The sequence below is a fragment of the Mirounga angustirostris genome, unplaced genomic scaffold, assembly GCF_029215605.1.
Source record: "Mirounga angustirostris isolate CCGP_5_RB_7025 unplaced genomic scaffold, mMirAng1.0.hap1 SCAF_9, whole genome shotgun sequence".
NCBI lineage: Eukaryota > Metazoa > Chordata > Mammalia > Carnivora > Phocidae > Mirounga > Mirounga angustirostris.
The window spans coordinates 122,975,902-122,998,902 of NW_026991717.1; the positions used below are offsets into that span (position 1 = coordinate 122,975,902).

Here is a 23,001-nt window from a genome sequence, read left to right on the forward strand (position 1 = left end):
TGGCTGCGTTAGTCATTCTCATTACAGGAATAGAATTTGTGGAGACTCTTCAAAACAATATTCCCTATGTATTCTTGACAAGTTGTACTTAGAAGTTTCTCTTTTCTCTTTTCATACTTAAAACTTTTATTTGAGTTATCTTTTGCTTACAAAGTTCAAGACAAATCTTGAATTTTCTGCTTCATCAAAATAAAGAAGAAAAGTCTTGAGTGGATATGTAGTCACCACCCTATGGAATGTTCCCCTGGAGAATTATAGATTTCTCATCTCTGAAACTGTATTTCTAATCCCATGCTATCACATACTCCATTAATAATGCCTCTTTTTTAATTCTTGTGTTCCTTTCTAATGTCTTTCATTTTCTGCTATTTTGAGTAACTCATCTATTCACCCATTCATTCATTACCTTAACACATTTATTGAGAGTCTACTACATGCCTTACACTATGAAAGGCACTCAAAATTCAAAGGCCACCCAAAACAGACACAGTTCTCCAATTCAGAGAATATATAGCCTAATCAGACAACATAAATCAAATATTATCCAAACAATAAGACAGTTGCACTGTGATAATTAGTGAAAGGAGTTCTTGGTATAATGAGGTATACTTAGGGGAAATTTGACCTAATTGGGAAAGTCAGGAAAAGCTTCTGAAGGAAGTATCAGTTGAGTGAAACCTTAGAGATGAATAGGACCTAAAGAATTGGGAAGCTTTCAGGTATCACGGGATCTGAAAAAAGTATAACTAATTTTAACATAATTAGGGAGAAATCATGTTGCCTGATCTGGGAAGCCCTGGACAAAGAAGTTTTATTAAGATTAATGTTTGAGATATGTATGGCATTCACAACCTGACTAACTTTCTACTTTGCTTTATATTTTTGTGACATTCAGCTACTTGTCAATAGATGCAACTCTGCAGCGGCTGGAATCACATTCCTTCTACAATTTGAGTAAAATGACCCACATGTAAGTACAATGAAAAGTGCAGCATAGACTCCACCATAGCCAGTCTTGATTGATAATTCTAGGGCTCTAGATGGTTGTAACAGCTGGGTTTTTGACCATGGGTCAAAACTTCCATTTATGATTAAATTCTTAACTGGTTCTCACAGTTTGTTAATCCATCCAAAATTCCACTTCCATGGTTGAAAGGTAAAGACAAAACTAGAAGTTCTCTTCTTAAATTGTCATTTCATTCTATTACTACTGTGTCAGCAGATTTCATTGGTGTGGATGTTGATGAGTCAATAAATAATTACTGACTACTGACTTGATTCCAGGACTGTGCAAGATTCTGCAAATCTAACATTTTTTCTCAATTAGGAAAGAGAAATGTAGTTTCAAGGGATTAGAAAAGAAGTGGCTTTAGGAACTCTGGCCTTGGAGTTGGTTAGAATCAGATCTGAACCCTGGCTTCTCTGCCCATTCACTACCTAACCTTGCACAATCATGTAATCTTTCCTAGTCTCACATTCCTTATTTGTAAAATAAGGGTAATAAGAGCTTCAACTTCATATGGTTAGTATAAATATTGAATGATATAATGCATGTAATCCTGTGCCTAGCACATTAAAACCAGGCAGTGCACTTCATAAGTAATTATTCTGTTTTTATTTCTCTAGTACATTACAATCAATTAAAAGTTGTACATAATCACATTACATTCTTCTAAGCAGCCATTTAATTTTATGAAATACTATGAAATATTAATTATTTTCTTGAAAAAACAAAAATACGTATTATCTATGTTCTAGGGGCACCTGGATGGCTGTCAGTTAAGTGTCTGACTCTTGGTTTTGGCTCAGGTCCTGATCTCATGGGTCATGAGATCGAGCCCCCCCATGAGGGTCTGCACTCAGTGGGGAGTCTGCTTGAAAGATTCTCTCCCTTTGCCCTTCCCTCTACTTTTTTATCTCTCAAATAAATCTTTAAAAAGAAATCTTACTATGTTCTAGATGTTATACTAAACATTTTTTTCTGTACTTAACCCCCTCATTTAAGGCTCAAAAAACAAACCTATCAAGTAGAGATTATTTTTTTCCATTATTTATATAAGAAAAACATAAATTCATAGAGGATATATATGTTTTCCTTAGTCACACAGTTATGAGGAGGTAAGAGCAGAATTTTTATACCTTAAATGTCTTACTCAAAAATTCTTACCCTATTCTCTATATTATACTGCTTTCAAGGACACTGAGGCTCAGAATGTTACTTCCAGCTATGGTAGGCAAGCTTACATCAGATCAATCATTATCTGAAAGTAACTAGAGAAGATAGATAGGGAAAAAAATCTTTAAGTGGATTTAAGGGGAGAGAAGCAAATCCCAAAAACAACATTTGATTGTTTTCCTCTTGAGGTATTCTGTGAATTATAAGCAATAACTGAGAGACTGATGTTGAACAGAAGTTTAGGAAATCTCATAGGGCTAGCAAACCAAAAACTGGAGTTCAGGGCTTACAAAGTAAGATGGCTCCTTCGTAAACAAACATCACAAGATTTTAACTCGGATCCCTAAAAAGCTTCATCCCAGAAGTATGGAATAATGGGAAATAGATCAGCCCTCATGAAGGCTAAAGCTTAGCTTTAAATCAATAAAAATAACAGGCATACAAAACAAAACAAAACAAGAATATATGGAAAAAAATCAAGAGAAGAAAACAAACAACAGAAAATGATTACAGAAGATTCAAATATTGGAGTACTGGAGTTATCAGGCACAGACTTTAAAGTAACTAAAATTAAGATATTCAAAATTTTAAAAACAAGATAGAGAATTTCAAAATAGAATTAGAAACTATAAAAAGGATCAAATCAAAACAAGAACTTAAAAATTCAATAACTGAAATAAAATCTAAACACATGAGTTTGACAACAGATTAGACACAGCTCAAAAGAGAATTAGTAATCTGGAAGATAAGTCAGACGAATATATCCAGCCTGCAGCATGGAGGAAAAAAGAAAATTTAAAAATATATGGCACAGTAGGGGTGCCTGGGTGGCTCAGTCAGTTAAGGGTCCAACTCTTGGTTTAAGCTTAGGTCATGATCTCAGAGTCCTGAGATCGAGCCCCATGTTGGGCTCCCCACTCAGTGGGGAGTCTGATTCCTCTCTCTCTCTCTTTCTCTTTCTCTCTGTCTCCCCCCTCTGCCCCTCCCCCCACCCATGCATGCTCTCTAAAATAAATAAATAAATCTTTAAAAAAAAAAACCCAAAGACAAAGTGAAAATTATTAAAAGCATCCAAGGGGGGGGGGGAATACACACAAACTTTCAAAGAAGTAGCAACAAGATTGATAGCTGATTATTCATTCAACAGAAAAGATAGGATCCATAAAATCAATAGAAAGATACCTACAATGAGAACAACAAAAATAACAATGGTAAATACCTGCCAACCCACCAAAAGTATTCTTTGAAATTAAAGGCAAAAGAAAGACATTTCAAGCAAATAACAATCAAGAGAATTCATTACCATTAGGCTCATATTAAGAACCTACTAAAGGGAATTTTAACATTAAAGGAAAATAATGCTAAGTGGTAGCACAGAAGTACAGAAGGAAATGAAAAACAATAGAAAAGGTAAATAAAAATGAACCTTGGCTACACAAAACAAAACAAAAAATATCTTACTGGGCTTAAAATATAGGCAATTCTTGCACAGCATGATGGTGCAGGATCATGAAACTGCATGCTGAAACTATGCAAAGTGATCTTTTTTTTTTTTTTTTAAGATTTTTATTTATTTATTTGACAGAGACACAGTGAGAGCGGGAACACAAGCAGAGGGAGTGGGAGAGGGAGAAGCAGGCTTCCCACTGAGCAGGGAGCCCGATGCGGGGCTCGATCCCAGGACCCTGGGATCAGGACCTGAGCTGAAGGCAGATGCTTAACGACTGAGCCACCTAGGCGCCCCTGCAAAGTGATCTTAATAATCAGTGAAAAAAGTTGTGATTGTGACTTTTAAAAGTTTTTATCAAAACAGTAAAACCTTTCTTTCTATTGGTTATAAATGTATAGGGAAAGGAAAAATAGTAAACTGATACTTATTTAACACACTGTAAATTTATTGTATTTTTTTAAAGATTTTATTTATTTATTTGACAGAGATAGAGAGAGAACACAAGTAGGCAGAGTGGCAGGCAGAGGGAGAGGGAGAAGCAGGCTCTCCGCTGAGCAGGGAGGCGGACGTGGGGCTCGATCCCAGGACCCAGGGATCATGACCTGAGCCAAAGGCAGCCGCTTAACCAACTGAGCCACCCAGGTGCCCCAATACACTGTAATTTTAAACTTTAAAAACATTTAGAACTAAAATATTTTATTTCATTGTAAAAAAAAAACCAAACGTATCAAGCGTAGTTTGAACAGTGCATGCCTTTTTTCTCTTTGCTATGTAACTTGCAAGAGCATCCTATCAATGTCTTGGCAAATTGTCATACTTCTTTCTAGATCTGGATCAGCTTCCAAAATTTAATTCTCTGCTCTTTCAATGTCATAAAATATTTCTAAGAGTTCCTTTAATGTGATTTTTTTTATCAGCATCATTTATTTTGGGACATCTTCATCCTTTTATTTGCAACCACTTTTCTCATTGATGTCAATAATTTGCCTTCACTAAGTTCTTTTGATTGAATATCTAGAGTCTCTCAAACAGTGGCAGTATCAACATTCACGAGGTCAGCTATTTCTCCTATGACTCCATTTACATATAATTCAAATTTCACTTCCAGCATTATCACATTCTGTTTCTTTGCTGCTCTTTCATCTCAGCTGGTCAGTTCCCTCTTTCAATTATCCATTTCTATAAAATGTCATATGGGTTTATCACTGGAAGACAAGGAGGCAACTGAATAACAGATGCTCAGTGACCAATCACCAATGACTTTGAAAGAAGTGGTATAATTGGTCACCTATCATGATATGCATTTGTTATTTACATATTGATGCACATATTGAAGAGCTAACAGCAAAGTTTGTACTCTGTGCAGTTATTCACAGTTAATATATTATGGTAGCCACAACTTGAACTATGTTGCCAGGACCAGCTATTATTTAAATTTAACTAAATAATGGTAACTTCATATTATGCATATTGGAACCATGCAAAGCAAGGACTACCTACAGCCTCAAAATTAAAATACACAAATAAACAAAGGATGGGAGGGTTATAAATGGTGTTAAAGTGTTCTAAAGTCTTTGAGTTGTCTGAGAAATGTTAACAGTAGTAACTTATATTAGATTTTTATAAAGAATGAATACTTTTTTTAGTATTTATTTTTTAAATTCAATTAAGTATAATGTATTATTAGTTTCAGAGGTAGAGTTCATTGATTCATCAGTCCCACTAGTACCCACTGCTCATTACATCATGCGCCCTTCCCAATGTCCATCACCCAGTAACTCCATCCCCCAACCCAGCAACCTTCAGTTTGTTTCTTATGATTAAGAGTCCCTTATAGTTTGTTCTTCCTCTCTGATTTCTTTTTTTTTTTTAAGATTTTATTTATTTATTGACAGAGAGAGACATAGCGAGAGAGGGAACACAAGCAGGGGGAGTGGAAGAGGGAGAAGCAGGCTTCCCGCTGAGCAGGGAGCCCAATGTGGGGCTCAATCCCAGGAATTTGGGACCACGACCTGAGCCGAACACAGACGCTTAACAACTGAGCCACCCAGGCTTTCCTCTCTGATTTTGTCTTGTTTTATTTTTCCTTCCCTTTTCCTATGATGCTGTTTTGTTTCTTAAATTCCACATTTGAATGAAATCACATGACAATTGTCTTTCTCTGACTGACTTATTTCACTTAGCATAATATCTTTGAGTTCTATCCACATCATTGCAAATGGCAAGATTTCATTTTTTTGATGACTCAGTAGTATTCCATTGTGTGTGTGTATATATATATATATATATATATATACACCATATCTTCTTTATCCACTCATCTGTTAATTGACATCTGGGCTCTTTCCATAGTTTGTTGTGGACATTGCTGCTATAAACATTGGGGTACAGGTGCCCCTTCAGATTACTACATTTGTATCTTTGGGGTAAATCCCTAGTAGTGCAATTGCTGGGTCATAGGGTAACTCTATTTTCAATTTTTTGAGGAGCTTCCATACTGTTTTCCAGAGTGGCTGCACCAGCTTGCATTCCCACCAGCAGTGGTAAGCGGGTTCCCCTTTCTCTGCATCCTCATCAGCATCTGTTGTTTCCTGACTTTTTAATTTTAGCCATTCTGACTGGTGTGAGGTGGTATCTCATTGAGGTTTTGATTTGTCTTTCCCTGATGCCAAGTGATGTTGAGTATTTTTTCATGTGTCTGTTGGCCATTTGGATGTCTTCTTCACAGAACTGTCTGTTCATGTCTTCTGCGCATTTCTTGATTGGATTATTTGTTCTTTGGGTGCTAAGTTTGATAAGTTCTTTAAAGATTTTAGATACTGGCTCTTTATCTGGTAAGACATTTGCAAATATCTTCTCCTATTCTGTAGGTTGTCTTTTGGTTTTGTTGACTGTTTCCTTTGTTGTGCAGAAGCTTTTTATCTGGATGAAATCCCAATAGTTCATTTTTGCCTTTGTTTCCCTTGTCTTTGGAGACATGTCTAGGAAGAAGTTGCTGTGGCTGAGGTCAAAGAGGTTGCTGCCTGTGTTCTCCTCTAGGATTTTGATGGATTCCTATCTCACACTTAAGTCTTTCATCCATATTGAGTCTATTTTTGTGTATGGTGTAAGGAAATGGTCCCGTTTCATTCTTCTGCATGTGGTTGTCCAATTTTCCCAGCACCATTTGTTGAAAGACTGTCTTTTTTCCATTGGACATCCTTTCCTGCTTTGTCAAAGATGAGTTGACCATAGAGTTGAGGATCAATTTCTGGGTTCTCTGTTCTGTTCCATTGATCTATGTGTCTGTTTTTGTGCCAGTACCATACTGTCTTAATGATTATAGCTTTGTAATAGAGCTTGAAAACCGGGATTGTGATGCCACCAACTTTGGTTTTCTTTTTCAACATTCCTTTGGCTATTCAGGGTCTTTCTGGTTCCATGAAAATTTTAGAATTGTTTTTTCCAGCTTTGTGAAAAAAGTTGATGGTATTTTGATAGGGATTTCATTGAATGTATAGATTGCTCTAGGTAGCATAGACATTTTAACATTATTGGCTCTTCCAGTCCATGAGCATGGAATGTTTTTCTATTTCTTTTTGTCTTCCTCAATTTCTTTCATGAGTGTTCTATAGTGTTCTGAGTACATTTGGTTAGATTTATTGCTAGCTATCTTATGGTTTTGGCTGCAATTATAAATGGGATCAACTTCTTAATTTCTCTTTCTTTTGTCTCATTGTTAGTGTATAGAAATGCCACTGATTTCTGTGCATTGATTTTATATCCTGCCACTTTGCTGAAGTACTGTATGAGTTCTAGCAATTTTGCAGTGGAGTCTTTTGGGTTTTTCCAAAAGCATCATGTCATCTGCAACAACAGTGGTGATAGTGGACATCCCTGCCGTGTTCCTGACCTTAGGGGAAAAGCTCTGTTTTTCCCCATTGAGAATGATATTTGCTGTGGGCTTTTCATACATGGCCTTTATGATACTGAGGTATGTTCTCTCTATTCCTACACTGTGAAGAGTTTTAATCAAGAAAAGATGCTGTACTTTGTCAAATGCTTTTTCTGCATCTATTGAGAGGATCATATGGTTCTTGTCCTTTTTTTTTTTTTTTATTAATGTAGTGTTGTATCACATTGATTTGCAGATGTTGAACCACCCTTGCTGCCCAGGAATAAATCCCACTTGGTAGTGGTGAATAATCCTTGGTAGTGGTGAATAATCCTTTTAATGTACTGTTGGATCCTATTGGCTAATATCTTGGTGAGAATTTTGGCTTCCATGTTCATCTGGGATATTAGTCTGTAATTCTCCTTTTTGGTGGGGTCTTTGTCTGGGTTTGGGATCAAGGTAATGCTGGCCTCATAGGAAGAGCTGGGAAGTTTTCCTTCCATTTCTATTTTTGAAACAGCTTCAGAAGAATAGGTATTAATTCTTCTTTAAATATTTGATAGAATTCCCCTGGGAAGCCATCCAGCCCTGGACTCTTGTTTGTTGAGAGATTTTTGATTACTGCTTCAATTCCCTTGCTGGTTATGGGTCTGTGCAGGTTTTCAATTTCTTCCTGTTTCAGTTTGGGTAGTTTATACATCTCTAGGAATTCATCCATTTCTTCCAGATTGCCTAATTTGTTGGCATATAGTTGCTCAGAATATGTTATAATTGTATTTCTTTGGTGTTGGTTATGAACTCTCTTCTTTCATTCATGATTTTATTTATTTGGGTCCTTTCTCTTTTCTTTTTGATAAGTCTGGCCAGGGGTTTATCAATCTTATTAATTCTTCCAGCTCCTACTTTAGTTGATCTGTTCTACTGTTCTTTTGGTTTCTATTTCATTGATTTCTGCTCTGATCTTTATTTTTTCTCTTCTCTTGCTGGGTTTAGGCTTTATTTGCTATTCTTCCTCCAGCTCCTTTAGGTGTAGGGTTAGGTTGTGTATTTTAGACCTTTCTTGTTTCTTGAGATAGGCTTGAATTGCTATATACTTCCCTCTTAGGACTGCCTTTGCTGCATCCCAAAGATTTTTTAACAGTTGTGTTTTCATTTTCATTTGTTTCCATAATTTTTTAAATTCTTCTTTAATTTCCTGGTTGATCCATTCATTCTCTAGTAGGATGCTCTTTAGCCTCCATGTATTTGAGTTCTTTCCAAACTTCCACTTGTGATTAAGTTCAAGTTTCAAAGCATTGTGATCCAAAAATATGCAGGGAATGATCCCAGTGTTTTGGTACTGGTTGAGACCTGACCTGATCTATTCTGGAGAATGTTCCATGTGCACTCGAGAAGAATGTATATTCTGTTGCTTTGGGATGGAATGCTCTGAATATATCTGTGAAGCCCATCTGGTAGAAAATCTGGTGAAACCAGAACATTCCACTCCTACTTTGGAGAAGGGCTATTATACAACATTCAGTCAGCTGAAGATGGATTGGTAGAGAGGTGTCTATATGTAAGTTTCAAGTCATTTTTGCTTGTGCAGAATCATCCAGATCTTCCCAAGACTGAATGGGCAGTCCTGTGGCTTTTTTCCTTTTCCATATTCCCAAAAAGGCTACATGAGGTTCAACTCTTGAGGAGCCACTTACAACAGCAATTCCTTAGGAGCCAACATGACAGGTGGATCAGATTTCCCTGTGAGAAACAAAACTGGCCACCTATAGCAAGTCCTTCTTTCCTTTTCCTTCTGATTATGTACAATATGTCTCCTTTCAAGACTCTTACCCCCACCATACTTATTCCTTCACAAGTCTAAACCTTCAGGTTATATGAAAAAGACTGACATCAAGAAAAGAAAACTCAATTCAGAAATTAAGAAAACTGGAAGGTATGCAGTACACCCCAGAGCATCTCAACAATCCCTGCTATATTATAATTCAGTGTACTGCTACAGTCCAGAGATAAACATTGGCAGCTTAGAGTTCATTTTTTTCCCCTCTGGTGGTTAAAGGGTACCAAATAAATACTGGGCAAGAGGAGTTTGCTGGGAGAGTTAGAAATAAAAAATTAACCAATTTTTATCCCTGTGATAATTCAATGCCAGTAGAAGGCAAGTACTGAAGAAGAGAAAGAACAACTTGCATGCTAAAAAAAGAATTCCTCTAATCATTATGTCACCATCTCTTATTAAGAATCCAGGGAATCCTAGAAATAAAAAATTAGTTTCAGAAGACCTCTGAGGTACTTTAAAGCCTTAAAAAATTACAGTAATAATAAATTAGCTATTGCTCTCCAGAGGCTTACAGAGCAGCAGAAGCATGGAAATCAGGTTCAAAAAGTTATGTACAGATTATAAGCTTCTGGAGCTGCTCAGTCTTCTCTAAAGCTTAGTTGAATCTCCAAATATCTTTAAAAAGACATACAATTTAATGCAGATGGAGTGGATCTTTTGTTTAGTGGTAGTGTGAAAGCAGGGGCAGCAGCTGGTCTTCATCCTTTTCAAACTCAGGTTACATTAATAAGTACATTAAGACAATACATAAAAGAAATACTACAGCAAAGGGGGGAAAAAGCCCAAACTGACAAATACCTCAAGGAGTGACTAGGTTCTCTTGCAGCCTTTGACTTGCATCTCGCTCTCAGTTTTTCTGTGGAGATGTGTAAGAGAGAACATTTTTCTCATAGAATGCTAAACCATGGCATCGAATGGACAAAATGGTTATCAAGGGACTGTAAAAATCTGGCCCCAAGGAATCTAGGACATGTAAGGGTAATTCAGAGGTATACTTCTGATTTGGGACAAATTCTAGACTAAAGAAATGATCATCGTGGGTAAATGTTATAATAGATGAAAGTAATTCCAATTTTTTTTTTAAATGTTCTACTGCCTTCAGCTATCAATCATCTCTGATAGCTCAAGCAGAAGGTCATCTTCATCTTTCCCAGGATCCAAGTCGATCTCAGCTTCTAATTTGCCTCCTGAAATCTCCCATATTAGTTTCTCAAAATCACCCTCCACAGAAAGCAGGGGCTTTCTTGTTGAGGTGGAGCTGAGTCGGTGAATTTTCGCAGCCATCTGGGATGAAGAAGCGCTAGATACTTCCGGTGGGGAGGAATCTGAAGAGGACTGAGGTGGAGGCAACACAAGAGGGTCTCTAGTTATTTCCATCTCAGGCATATTGACTGACTTGTCCTCAGAAAGGAATGGGATAACCGCCACAGCCGCTTTTTGCTGGGGCCTCCCTGGAGGATGCTGCTGGAGCTGAGTGGCTTCACAGCTGCAATGATGGCAGGGTGGATCTCCCCTGCCTTGGCGTTTGGGGGCCAGTTTGGGGGATGAGACAACTTTAACCACAGATGGCTTCACATTGACTTTGGGTTTAGCTTTACCCCTTTTTTCCAAGGTCTGTGCTGCACATCTCACATTCAGTATTGAGTCCCCAGTGCCTGAGGTTTCTACCTCTGCCTTTTGGGACGACTTTGTGGGAAGCCGCTCTGTCAGGTGCCATGTGATGCCCACCCAGTAGTGAGCACTGGCTTCTCTGCTATCTGAGTATTGCAAGAGTCTACATTTCCCCAAAGGGGTATCAAAATTGACTTTTCCTTCTGTGAGGTTTCCCTCTCCAGCTGTTTCAGCATGTGCTTCTCTCTCATGGTCTCACGTCTCTTTTTTTTTTTTTTTTTTTTTTATTCATGAGAGACAGAGAGAGAGAGAGAGAGGCAGAGGGAGAAGCAGGCTCCCAAGGAGCAGGGAGCCTGATGTGGGACTCGATCCCAGGACCCTGGGATCATGACCTGAGCCGAAGGCAGACGCTTAACCATCTGAGCCACCCAGGCGCCCCGGTCTCACGTCTCTTGACTTGAATTTTAGTGATGCCAACTCCTGTGGTCTCTACTGAAGCCTCTTTAGCCTCTGTTCTAGGAACACTGCTCTGGGAAGCGACTTCACTTCCTTCTTGAAGTTTCTTCTTTTTTTTTTTTTAAAGATTTTTTAATTTATTTTTTGACAGAGAAAGAGACAGCGAGAGAGGGAACACAAGCAAGGGGAGTGGGAGAGGGAGAAGCAGGCTTCCCGCGGAGCAGGGAGCCCGTTGTGGGGCTCGATCCCAGGACCCTGAGACCATGACCCGAGCCGAAGGCAGACGCTTACTGACTGAGCCACCCAGGCTCCCCTCTTCTCTTCTTTTATACCTGTTTTGTGTGTGTGTGTGTGTGTGTGATTCAGAGGAGCTGCCTTGCCCCTGGGGGGTGGCCTCAAGCTGAGGCTGGGAGCTGGTGCTGCTCTCAGAGCTCTGCTGTGCCCGCAGTGCCATCTCCTGTTTCATTTCCTCCAGCATCTTGATGTGCACCTCCTGCATAGACTGTTCCACCTGTGGGCTCCTCTGATTGTCCTTTGCTGTAACTAAGTATAGGAGGCAAAACCACTGTTTTTTTAATTTCACTATTGGTCTTTAGCTTGATGCAAGTTATATCCTTTTTGCTTTTTTGTCTCTCTGCTTCCTGCTGCCAATGTTTCTTTCCAGCCAGGACCTCAGAGAAGGTTTTGATTCAGATAGTGGAGGGGCTTCTTGTTCCTAAAGTAGAATTATCAACTTTTGGAGGTCCTTCTGTCTTGAGTTTAGGTTCCAATTCTCCACGTTTCTGACTAGCTTTTTCAAGAAGAATCTCTTCTAATGTCTTCACATGGATCTCACCAACTTTAGTGACTCTCTGCTGACTCCTCAATGTTTGGAGCAGCTGACATGCCTAATCGCTCCTTCAGAGACTTGGAAACGTGAGCCTTCTTTGGTGCTTTGTCAGTGTTCGTAGTTTCTGTAGCTTCTACTTTCTTCCCTAACCTCTGTGCAAGGCTACGCTTTAATGGAGGATTGCTGTCCTCACCTACTGACAATTTTCATTTTCCCAGTCTCTCAGTGAGACTCGGTCTTACCAAGGGTTCTTCTTGTTTGCTGGAAAGAATTACTGTCCTCACCATAGTCCAGACATTCTCTTTTTCAGGACCTGGAATGGGCTGAGGTTGGAGTAAAAGACTGGAAACTCCAGAAGAAACTTCACCTTGCTTCTTGGATTTTTCCTTCATTTTCTTTGACTTAATTTCCTCAAGAGTTTTAATTCCAAAATTCAAACATTCACCTTGTTTCAAATTGACCCCAGGTTTTTGGGCAGAGGCTGTCTGTAATCCATTATGAACTTCGGAAGGCAGTTACAGGATGGGTGTTTTGGTTTCATCACCTTCCTCAGAAAACCAGTCATCATCATCTTCATCATCATCTGCAGCATTGATTACAACTGGTAGATGGGTGGGGCTAGGAACATTTTCTAAACTTTCTACTTTCATAACACTTCGCAGCTGAGGGGAGGGATTAGACTGGACAGACAATTTGTTCTGTTGAACTGTGAGCTGGTTAGCCTTCACTTCCTCTTCTGGTGACTCAGGCACAGTGGACAACACAGTTCTGTTTGGAGGTAGGAAAAGGCCATCAACATAATGTGACGGAGAGCGCAGTTTAGTTTCTGACATTCCACTGGCTGATTTTCCCAGTAACAAGGAATCTCACTACATTTTTTGTCAATCTCCATGTGCCAAAACCTGCACACCTGATGAAACCAGCGCCCTTCTTGCCATAATGTGCAAACAGTTTCATTTCCTAGTGCAACCTCACAGTGATGGAAGGGACAGCTGTCACCTTTGGTACATGTAGAATAGGAAAAACAAAAATAAAAAAGCAGTATTCTCCTTGACTAGGCAGGCTGGGTAGATCCTCAGATCAGAAGCGGCTTCTTGTAAACAAGCCACCGCTTCCTCAAGGCGAGGACCAGCTCCAAATCCTCTTGAAATAGGTTTAATCTTCCAAAAGACAACTCAATCACAGAAATCATCTTTTTTTTTTTTAATTTTATTCTTATGTTAATCCCCATACATTACATCATTAGTTCTAGATGAAGTGTTCCATGATTCATTGTTTGTGCATAACACGCAGTGCTCCATGCAGAATGTGCCCTCCTCAATACCCATCACCAGGCCAACCCATCCTCCCACCCCCTCCCCTCTAGAACCCTCAGTTTGTTTTTCAGAGTCTATCGTCTCTCATGGTTCGTCTACCCCTCCGATTTCCCCCGCTTCATTCTTCCCCTCCTGCTACCTTCTTCTTCTTCTTCTTTTTTTTTTTTTCTTAACATATATTGCATTATTTGTTTCAGAGGTACAGATCTGAGATTCAACAGTCTTGCAAAATTCACAGCGCTTACCAGAGCACACACCCTCCCCAGTGTCCATCACCCAGTCACCCCATCCCTCACACCCCACCCCCCACTCCAACAACACTCAGTTTGTTTCCTGCGATTATGAATTCCTCATATCAGTGAGATCATATGATACATGTCTTTCTCTGTTTGACTTAAGAAATCATCTTTTAAAATGCAATCATTAGCTGGTTGCTCTCAACAGGAACCTCTGTGTCTTCCCTGAGTTCCAATCTATTACCCCTTTTACTCACACTTAATATGAGTCAATTTTCCAGGAAATTTTGGGGAAGGGAATATCCCCAAATCCTAAAAAGCATCGCTATCACTAGTCCCACAGCCTCCTTCTTAAGATCCAGAATCAAGGCCTGCAAATATCAACATCATGGGCCTTCCCCCAGGAATCCGCACCAATTATGGGAGTGTAGGGGGTGTTCTTCAAGACGGTTTCATCAGTCTGAACCGCTGACACTGTCCCCAACTCCTGCTTGCTGCCACGTCATCCTTCTTTCTTCGCCACTGCCACCCGCCCTCCTCACAGCAGCAACACCCTAACGAATACATGTTTTAATCCCTAGGGCAACAGCTAAAATAATTGTAAAAGAATAGATAACTAACAAGCTAATAGTAGTGAGGAATAGAATAATAAAAATTAATTACTACAAAGGGCGCACAGGTGGTTCAGTCTGTTAAGCATCTGACTTTGGCTCAAGTCATGATCTCAGGGTCCTGGGATCGAGCCCTGCCTCAAGCCCTGTGTTGGGCTCTGCACTCAGTGGGGAGTCTGCTTTCCCTCTGCCGCTCCCCCTGCTTGTGCTCTCTCTCTCTCTCTCAAATAAATAAAATCTAAAAAAAAATTACTACAAAAAGGGCAAGAAATTAGAAGTAATGAAGAACTTCTAAAACAAATAGTAGATTTAACACCAAATAATCAGTATTTACATTAATTGCATTAAATGTAAAAGGACTTAATATTCCAACTACAATACAAAGATTTCCAGGTAAGTTAATAAAAAAAAAAATCAGCTGTATGCTTCTTACAAGGGACATACTTTAAATACAATGCTATAGAAAGACTGAAAGTATAAGGATAAAAATATTAACATGCAAACAATAACCAAGAGAAAATAGATATAAATATACTGCTATATATTAACCCTGAAGTCTTACTATATATAAAAAGGGAAATTTTATTATGATAAAAAGGATTACTACAGAGAGATACAATGATTCTAAATTTTAATATCTGTAGGAGAACTTCAAACTATGTAAAGCAGAAATTGACAAAACTGAAAAAATAAAATAGATACCCACCATCATAGTGGGGATTTGTTTCAATAGAGCTTTATCCGATAGAACATGCATACAAGAAAAGTAAAAATACTGATAAGAAATTAATAAGGTTTGAACAACATAATTTGCAAACTTAACCTTATTGACTTATATAAAATATTGTATCCAACAATTGCAGAGTACATATTCTTTTCAAGGACACATGGAACATTTATCAAAATTAACCATATGTAGGGCCATGAAAGCAAGTCTCAATAGCTTACAAAAAATTAAAATCAAGTTCTCTGACTAGTAAACAATGCACTTCTAAATAACCATGAGTCTAAGAAGAAACCACAGTAGGCACTAGAAAATAGTTTTAGCTAAATGACAATAAAAATATGATAAATCAGGGGCGCCTGGGTGGCTCAGTTGGTTAAGCGACTGCCTTTGGCTCAGGTCATGATCCTGGAGTCCCTGGATCGAGTCCCGCATCGGGCTCCCTGCCCGGCGGGGAGCCTGCTTCTCCCTCTCCCACTCCCCCCTGCTTGTGTTCCCTCTCTCGCTGTGTCTTTCTCTGTCAAATAAATAAATAAAATCTTTTAAAAAAAAATGACAAATTAAAACCCACGAGATGCAGTTAAAGTCACACTCAGAAGAAAATGCATAGCTTTAAAAAGACAGAGATTTTGATTCTCTGCCCCTTTCTCCAAAAAAAAACCAAAGAAACTAATTTGTAACAAAGCTCTATATACACCCTGCAGCAATTAAAAGCAACTGTTTTGTTATGATTATGGCCTTTTCTTCATAGTTTCTAGTTGTTAACATTTCTCTTAGAAATATCAACTTTCTCCCTCTGAGCAAAAGAGTTAATTTCATAGAGCAAAGAAAACTACTAAATACAAAAACTAAAAAGAGGATGAGTTTGGAAGTGGGTTTTTAAAAGGATATTTCTCTTATGTATATGAGGTATTCAGTCTAATATCTTAGAAAATAAGAGAATAACACATCTTGCATTCTCCAGATTTGTCTAATATATATCCTACATTATTATCTGCAAATGGTTTTAGTTGGCACAAAGGGTAAGTAAAGACTTCTGGACTCCTGCCACACAAATGCTTAATACCTTTATTTTGTAATCACTTATTAAGCAATGACTATAAACAAAGCATTATGCTACTCGCATGAGAGAAACAGAGCTGAAAAATCTCTCTTCTTCCCTCAAAGAACTGAGATAGATGGAAAGCATGAGACCAAATATCAATATAGAATGATTTATCTCATCTACTCATCTACTGTCAGCCCAACTTCCCTGGCACTCCCAGCAGAGAACTAAAGCCCTCTGATTCATTTATGAAGCAGAGCCCTTCACCAGGTTGGATTTGCTACAAGCATAGATACTGAACTAAGGTGTGCTGATGGCCAGTGCCATTGCATATTGCTAGCATTTACTGAAAAGCCTCCGGGAGAACATTAGCAGTTAAAGAACATAATGTTACTCTGTTGCATGGATGTTCTTCCTCAGAGGCCCTCCCTCTCTCCCTGTCCCTTTTTTGTCGATGTGATTGGTAAATTGGCTGAGTTAGGGCTATGGAAGGACTCAGAGCTCATCACCCCCACTTCTAACCATCCCTTCACTGCTTTTTCAACCTTCTCCTGCTAATGCACTGTATGTTTCCTATGAGCCGGCTTCCTAGTTCTTGCTTAGATTGTGCTGATAGGAATTGTGATGGTAGAAAATATGTGCTAAAATTGTTGGTGACCTAGAGCTGGCATTCCAAAGATAAAAAGCTACCTATTCAGTCAATTAATACAGTTACGTTTAACATGGTGCTGAAACTATGGTCATTACATCTTACAGCTAGACACAGGATTCAAAATAGTGGACCATTCTATTTTTACTGGAACCTTCTTCCCTTGACCTCTGGGATTCCACACTCCTGGTCATCCTCTACCATCTTGGTTGGTCTTTCTCATTCTCCTTTGCTAGTCCATGCTCCTTCCTCACTTTTAAACATTGGGGTTCCATATGACCCAGACCTGTGTCTTCTTCTCTTCTTACTCTACAATTCTCCCCGCCCCGTGACCTTATCCAACTATTCTCAAGTTTACATACCTAGTCCAGGTCTCTCGTTTTAGCATTGGGCCATTTACCTGTTGGTCTCCTTGATATCTCTTCTGAGATGTCTCACATATATCTCACTACTTAAATGCCCCAAACTGAAATCAGCCTCTCCCTCTGATCTACCACTCCTCCACTATTTGCTGAGCTGGTACATGGCACATCTATTTATCATACTGCATATTCCAGATACCTGAGGGGTATCACTGTACCTTCTTTCCTTATCACCCCCTTCTAATCCTTCACCATGTCCTGTTGATTCTACTACGCTAATATACAAAAAATGTACCCTCTTCCTCTCCACTGCCATGACCTACACACAAGCTATCATAATTTCTGGGAATTATCACATGGAAATGGAGAAGGGCTTAGCTGAGCTTTTTTTTTTTTTTCTTTTTAAGATTTATTTATTTATTTGAGAGAGAGCAGGGGGTAGGGGCAAATCAGGACTTCAGAGGCTAAGAATCTAGTATATACCAAGAGCTTTGTCAGACTTTATACTTTTTCTTTTTAAAGATTTTATTTATTTATTTGATAGAGAGAGCAAGAGAGCACAAGCAGGGGGAACAGTAGAGGGAGAGGGAGAAGCAGGCTCCCTGCCAAGCAGGGAACCCGATGCGGGGCTTGATCCCAGGACCCTGGGATCATGACCTAAGCCGAAGGCTGACACTCAACCAACTGGGCCACCCCGGTGCCCCAGACTTTATACTTTTTGACCTAGTCATTCCACTTCAATAAATTTCCCCTAAGAAAATAAATAGAGGAGTGAGAGTTTACATAAAAGCCCTTGTCTCATCGTTAATTTATAATAGCAATAACTGGGAAAGTATTCAAATGCTCAGCTAGAAGGGTCTAATATGAAATACTAAGCAACCATTAGAAATCTGTTGTCACAGACCATTTAATCCCAGAGGAAATACTTTTGACATAATGCTGTTTTAAAAACACAAAACATACTTAAAGACAGAAAAAAAACTGATTTTCTTTATATCATGGAATAATGAGAGGTTTCACATCTTTTGATGTGAATGTGTTTAAAACTTATTACAATGTATATGTATTATCTTTATAGTCAGGTGAAATAAACTTTTTAAAAAATTAAGGCTTCCTTCAATATACATCAATCTTAAAATTAATACTTGGTGTAAATTAATACTACATGGGTGACTTATTATGTGGTAAAAAACCTATCAGAAAATGTTACTTTAAAATTAATGTACTTAATTCTTAGTCCCAGTTTTCACCTCAGTACTGTGCAGTATTTAAGGTATTTAAGGTAACAAAATTATGGCTTTGCCAATACATACATACCTTCTTTTTAAAGTAGTTAATTAATTAGTTATTACTTCTCTCTGCCTCCCAGAGCACACGGTAAAGTTGCACATAATAAATGTCCAATAATTATTCCTTTAGTTTTAACCAGTCTCTCCCCACTCTCCACACTAGAGCAAGCTGGCCTAGACTGGCCTGCCTCCTATTTTTTTTTTTTTTTTTGAACTAATGGTACTTAAAAGCAGACTAGAAAAAAATTAAAAATCAAATTGAAGTAAGTTGAAAAGAAGCTGGGGAATGGCCAAGATCTAGGTTTTGGGCTCTTATTCACATTCGGTTTCTTATTTTACACAATGTAGTCTTACACATTATTGCATTTGTATTTCTTAAAATTCCAACTATGCCAACTGGGGCAGCTTCCCTTCTCTTCAGATATCTTATTCCAGTTCAGGGTCCTTGCCTGTGCAAGCCTGCAACCTTCACATGTCCGTTGGCCCCATCTTACTTTGCAGGTAAAAAGCCAAGTCAGTTTCATTCTTGCCCTCAATTTGTTACCCAGCCTGGCATCCTTTCTCCTCATGAACTGGGGGCATTGAGGGTGTGAGTAAATATCTCTAAGGCTAAGGATCATAGTCAAATGCCATGATCTAATGCCAGTTGAATAGTTAAGAGAGAAAAGGGGGCACATGACGATGGAAGGAAAAAAAAAGTTGGAAAGTTCCTTAAGAGTAGAAGGATCTAAGCCTTCATTTCTCTTCCCTTTGCCTCTCTCTCCCCGACCTGGGGACTCTCTCCTGTCACTTTGCTGATTTCCCAAACTGTGTGGGGTGCAGGCTGGTGTGCTAAGCACCCGCCACAATACCAGCTGAACTGAACAAGCCAATTTCTCTGTTCTTTGCTCTTACTAAGAATGAACAAACGGGGGCACCTGGGTGGCACAGTGGGCTAAGCATCGGACTCTTGGTTTCAGCTCAGGTTGTGATCTCAGGGTCATGAGATCAAGCCCCCCCACTGCCACTTCCATTGGCATCTGTGCTCAGTGTGGAGTCTGCTTAAGATTCTCTTCTCCCTCTGCGCTGCCCACCAACACTCGCTTGCTCTCTCTCTCTCTCTCAAATAAGTAAATATATCCAAAAAAAAAAAAAATGGAATGGATAAATATTTCCCAGAAGAAGAAAAAGCCCAGAATCTTGTCATAGGATTAAATGAACCTAATGTATGCTAAGTTATTGATCTGCTGGTTTGTGAAAACACTGCACACTTGGTATCACTGTTACACTTGTCATTGAAATGTCATTGAAATGTCCATTTTATTTGAAATCCAGTGAAGGGAAATTAAGCAATAAGGAGTATTTAAATTTCTTTTTAGTTCTAGTGGATGATCTCCTTTAAATACCATTAAAAAATAATAAATGAAGCAGTATTGGGAGTTAGAAGTCCTAGGTTAAGGCCCAGGGTTGCCTCTGTGTAACAGGAGATCAGTCACTTACTCTTGCTAAATGTGTCTTTGTTGTTTTGTCTGCAAAATGAAGAGGATTATTACCTGCTACACTTAAGTAAGTTCCTGAGTGATAAGTATACCCAGTCCCTGGTTACCCTGTAATCTCCAAGGCTGGGCTTTTCTAATCAATAAGCTTCAAGATCCTCAAATATTTCCCTGACACAGCTAAATCGCCCCACTCCATAGAAGAGCATACTTGAAGATTGAAGGGACTATCTGGCACTTTATATATTTTTTAAAATTTTTATATAGAATATATATTCCTTTGTGTGTTTTTTTTTTAAATTGGGGGGATTTTTTTATGCCTTTTATTTCATTTTTTTTTTTAATTTTAAACAAGATAAAATAGGGTATCCTGGGTGGCTCAGTTGATTGAGCATCTGACTCTTGGTTTCGGCTTGGGTAATGATATCAGGGTCCTGGGTTTGAGCCCCGGCAAGGTGGGCAGGTGACCACTGGGCTCCTTTCTCAGCTCAGGGAGGAGTCGGCTTCTCTTCCTCTTTTTCCTGCCCCTCCCCTCACTCACGGCTGCATGCGCTCTCTCTCTAAAATAAATATATCTTTAAAAAAAAATAAGATAAAATAAAAAGTGAAAAGTACACATTCCTAGCTTCTAAACCTACCTACCAGAGACAACCACAATGAACACTATGCTCTGTATTTTAAGAATTTTATCGATGCTTACTGTATTCGTTTGGGTAGGCTAATAACTGTAAGAAATAGACAAAAATAAAACTCTGTAACAGCCCTAAGGGAACTGAAGGTTATTTCTTGCTCATGGGACAGTACTGGGTAGAGGGGCAGGCGGGCAGGCAGGTCGGTGCTCGTCCATGCAGTCACTCAGGGACCCAGGCTGCTGATCCAGGGGCCCTGCCATCCTCAACTCTTGTTCATACTCACTCCGGGGGACAGCTCTATGCCAACCTGCCATGCTGGAATTATATACATGTTTTCTTTCTCTTGGTGTTCCCAGCGTCCTGGCAACATGGCTAGCCTCCTGCACTCTTGGGCTGTCATGGCTTAACTCAGAATTGTGCGATTCAAGTTCACCCTCCCACGCAGGCTTGGAACTTACTCAAATTTGGACCCCTTTTTCACCCTTTTCCTCCTTTCAGAGGTTTGTGAGTGCTACTCCTCTCTGCTTTCCATCATTGAAAAGGTTATACCAGCTGCATTCACTTCTGACATCTGTCTCCATTTAGCTAAGGTAGCAGTTCATGCCCCCTCCCCTTCTGTACTTCAGCAGAGATTTTGTTTTTCTGGGTTTGAGATATAATTGACATGTAACACTGTGTAAGGTTAAGGTGTACAAGGTGTTGGTCTGACACACTTATATTACTGCAAAATGATTACTACCGTAACATTAGCTAACACTTCCATCCTGTCACATTTCTTTTTTGTGGTAAAGACACTTAAGATCTCTCTTAGCAACTTTCAAGGATGTAACACAGTATTCTTATTATATTATTAGCTATAATCACCATGCTGTACATCAGACCCCCAGAATTTGTTCGTCTTATAAATGGATGTATGCTTTGACCCCATCCCTCCCCAGCCCCTAGAAACCACCACTCTACTTTCTATTTCTCTGAGCTTGGCTTTTTTAGATTCCACATATAAGTGAGGTCATACAGTATTTCTCTTTCTCTCAGGAGGGATTTTTTTTTTTTTTTTAAGTCACTTGTGAGCATGAGCAGCTGACTATCTTCTTACCTCAGAAAGCGGCTTCTTTTCCTTGAAGTTTTCTTGCGGTAACTCTTGCCTATCTTAGATTTCCCCTAAGAAATCCACCTCTTTTTTGTTTCCCCTCTCCCCGAAGCCTCTCTCACCTCTTTCAACCATGTAGGTTGCAGCCTGCGTTAGTCAGCTGGAACCCACAGCAGTTTCTCATTTCTCGTTCGCTACCTCTAAAGCTGCTTCGGCTGGCTGCCTTTCACTGTGACATTCTCTTGGGCCACTCTTTCAAGTCCGGCTTGTTCATGCAGCAGTCTGCCAGACCACAAGCCACACTCAGTTTCCAAACTCTCCTAACTAGTTTATATTTGATGGACAGCAGTTCAAACCCTTCTCCCCACATGGAAAGCTCTGGTGAGGAGTTTATTGCTCAACATGCAGAGAGAGGGCACCTCAACTCGGCAGTGTCTAAAAGTATCTTAGAGGGGCAAGGTGGGAACAGCTATGGGATTGTGCAATAAGGTAGCCAACCATACCAGTTTACCCAGGACAGACAGAGCTCCAGAAATACAGGGCTTTTAGTTTCAAACCAGGACAAAATTTTAAATCTACTTTAAAGTGGTTCTTTCCATGCAGGAGCTTGATTTTGAGGTGAGGGATTCTAAGGGTCTTGGGATATAAACTGTCGATGCTTTCTGTTGAAGCATGGATGTGTCTTTCAAGAGATTCCAGTAAAGAACAATAAAGTTAGCTGGGCAAAAATTATGCTAATGAAGACAATGGACCAGTAAGTTTATATTAATAAGACAGTAAGTTGAGGTGGAGGCAAGATAGTTTCTTTTCTTCTTATTATTTTATTTTTGAGAAAGCAAGTGCATGAGCAGGGGCGTGGGGGGGTGGGGTGCAGGGGCAGAGGGAGAGGGAGAGAGAGAGAATTTAAGCAGACTCCAGGCCCAGGGCTGAGTCCGACATAGGCCTTGATCTCACAACCCTGAGATCATGACCTGAGCCGAAATCAGGAGTCCAACACTTAACCAACTGAGCCATCCAGGTGCCCCAATAGTTTCTGATTCTATCCTCTCTCAAGATCTGTTTCATACTCCACATCCTTAGTCAAACACCACACCCAGTGTTTTGTTTTTTTGATTTTGTGTGAACACTGCAGCACCCTAGCCTCAAGTCTCTGATGTCTATTCTAGCTTTCATTCCACTCAGGAGAATAACTATTGTTATAATAAAACTGTTGTTCATAAAGCCTTCACTGTGTGCTAGGCTACATGTCAAACCCTTTATAGACATTATTTCATTTTCACAAGAGTCCTATGAAGATGTGCTATTATTATCCCTATTTTATAGATGAGGGAATGATGGC

General features: G+C 39.3%; 1 protein-coding gene and 1 pseudogene across 6 annotated transcripts in view; one reads left to right on the plus strand and one right to left on the minus strand.

Annotated features, from left to right (window-relative positions):
- The window catches only part of TSHR (thyroid stimulating hormone receptor), a 159,016-nt gene that overhangs the window by 89,680 nt on the left and 46,335 nt on the right, over positions 1-23,001 (plus strand). For all 6 annotated transcript variants that reach the window (XM_045901332.3, XM_045901331.3, XM_045901333.3 and 3 more), the window contains one exon: positions 896-970. In XM_045901332.3, coding sequence (XP_045757288.1) covers positions 896-970 — 75 coding nt within the window. The remainder of the gene's footprint in view (positions 1-895; positions 971-23,001) is intronic.
- LOC123862011 (zinc finger CCCH domain-containing protein 11A-like) lies at positions 10,248-17,018 on the minus strand (annotated as a pseudogene).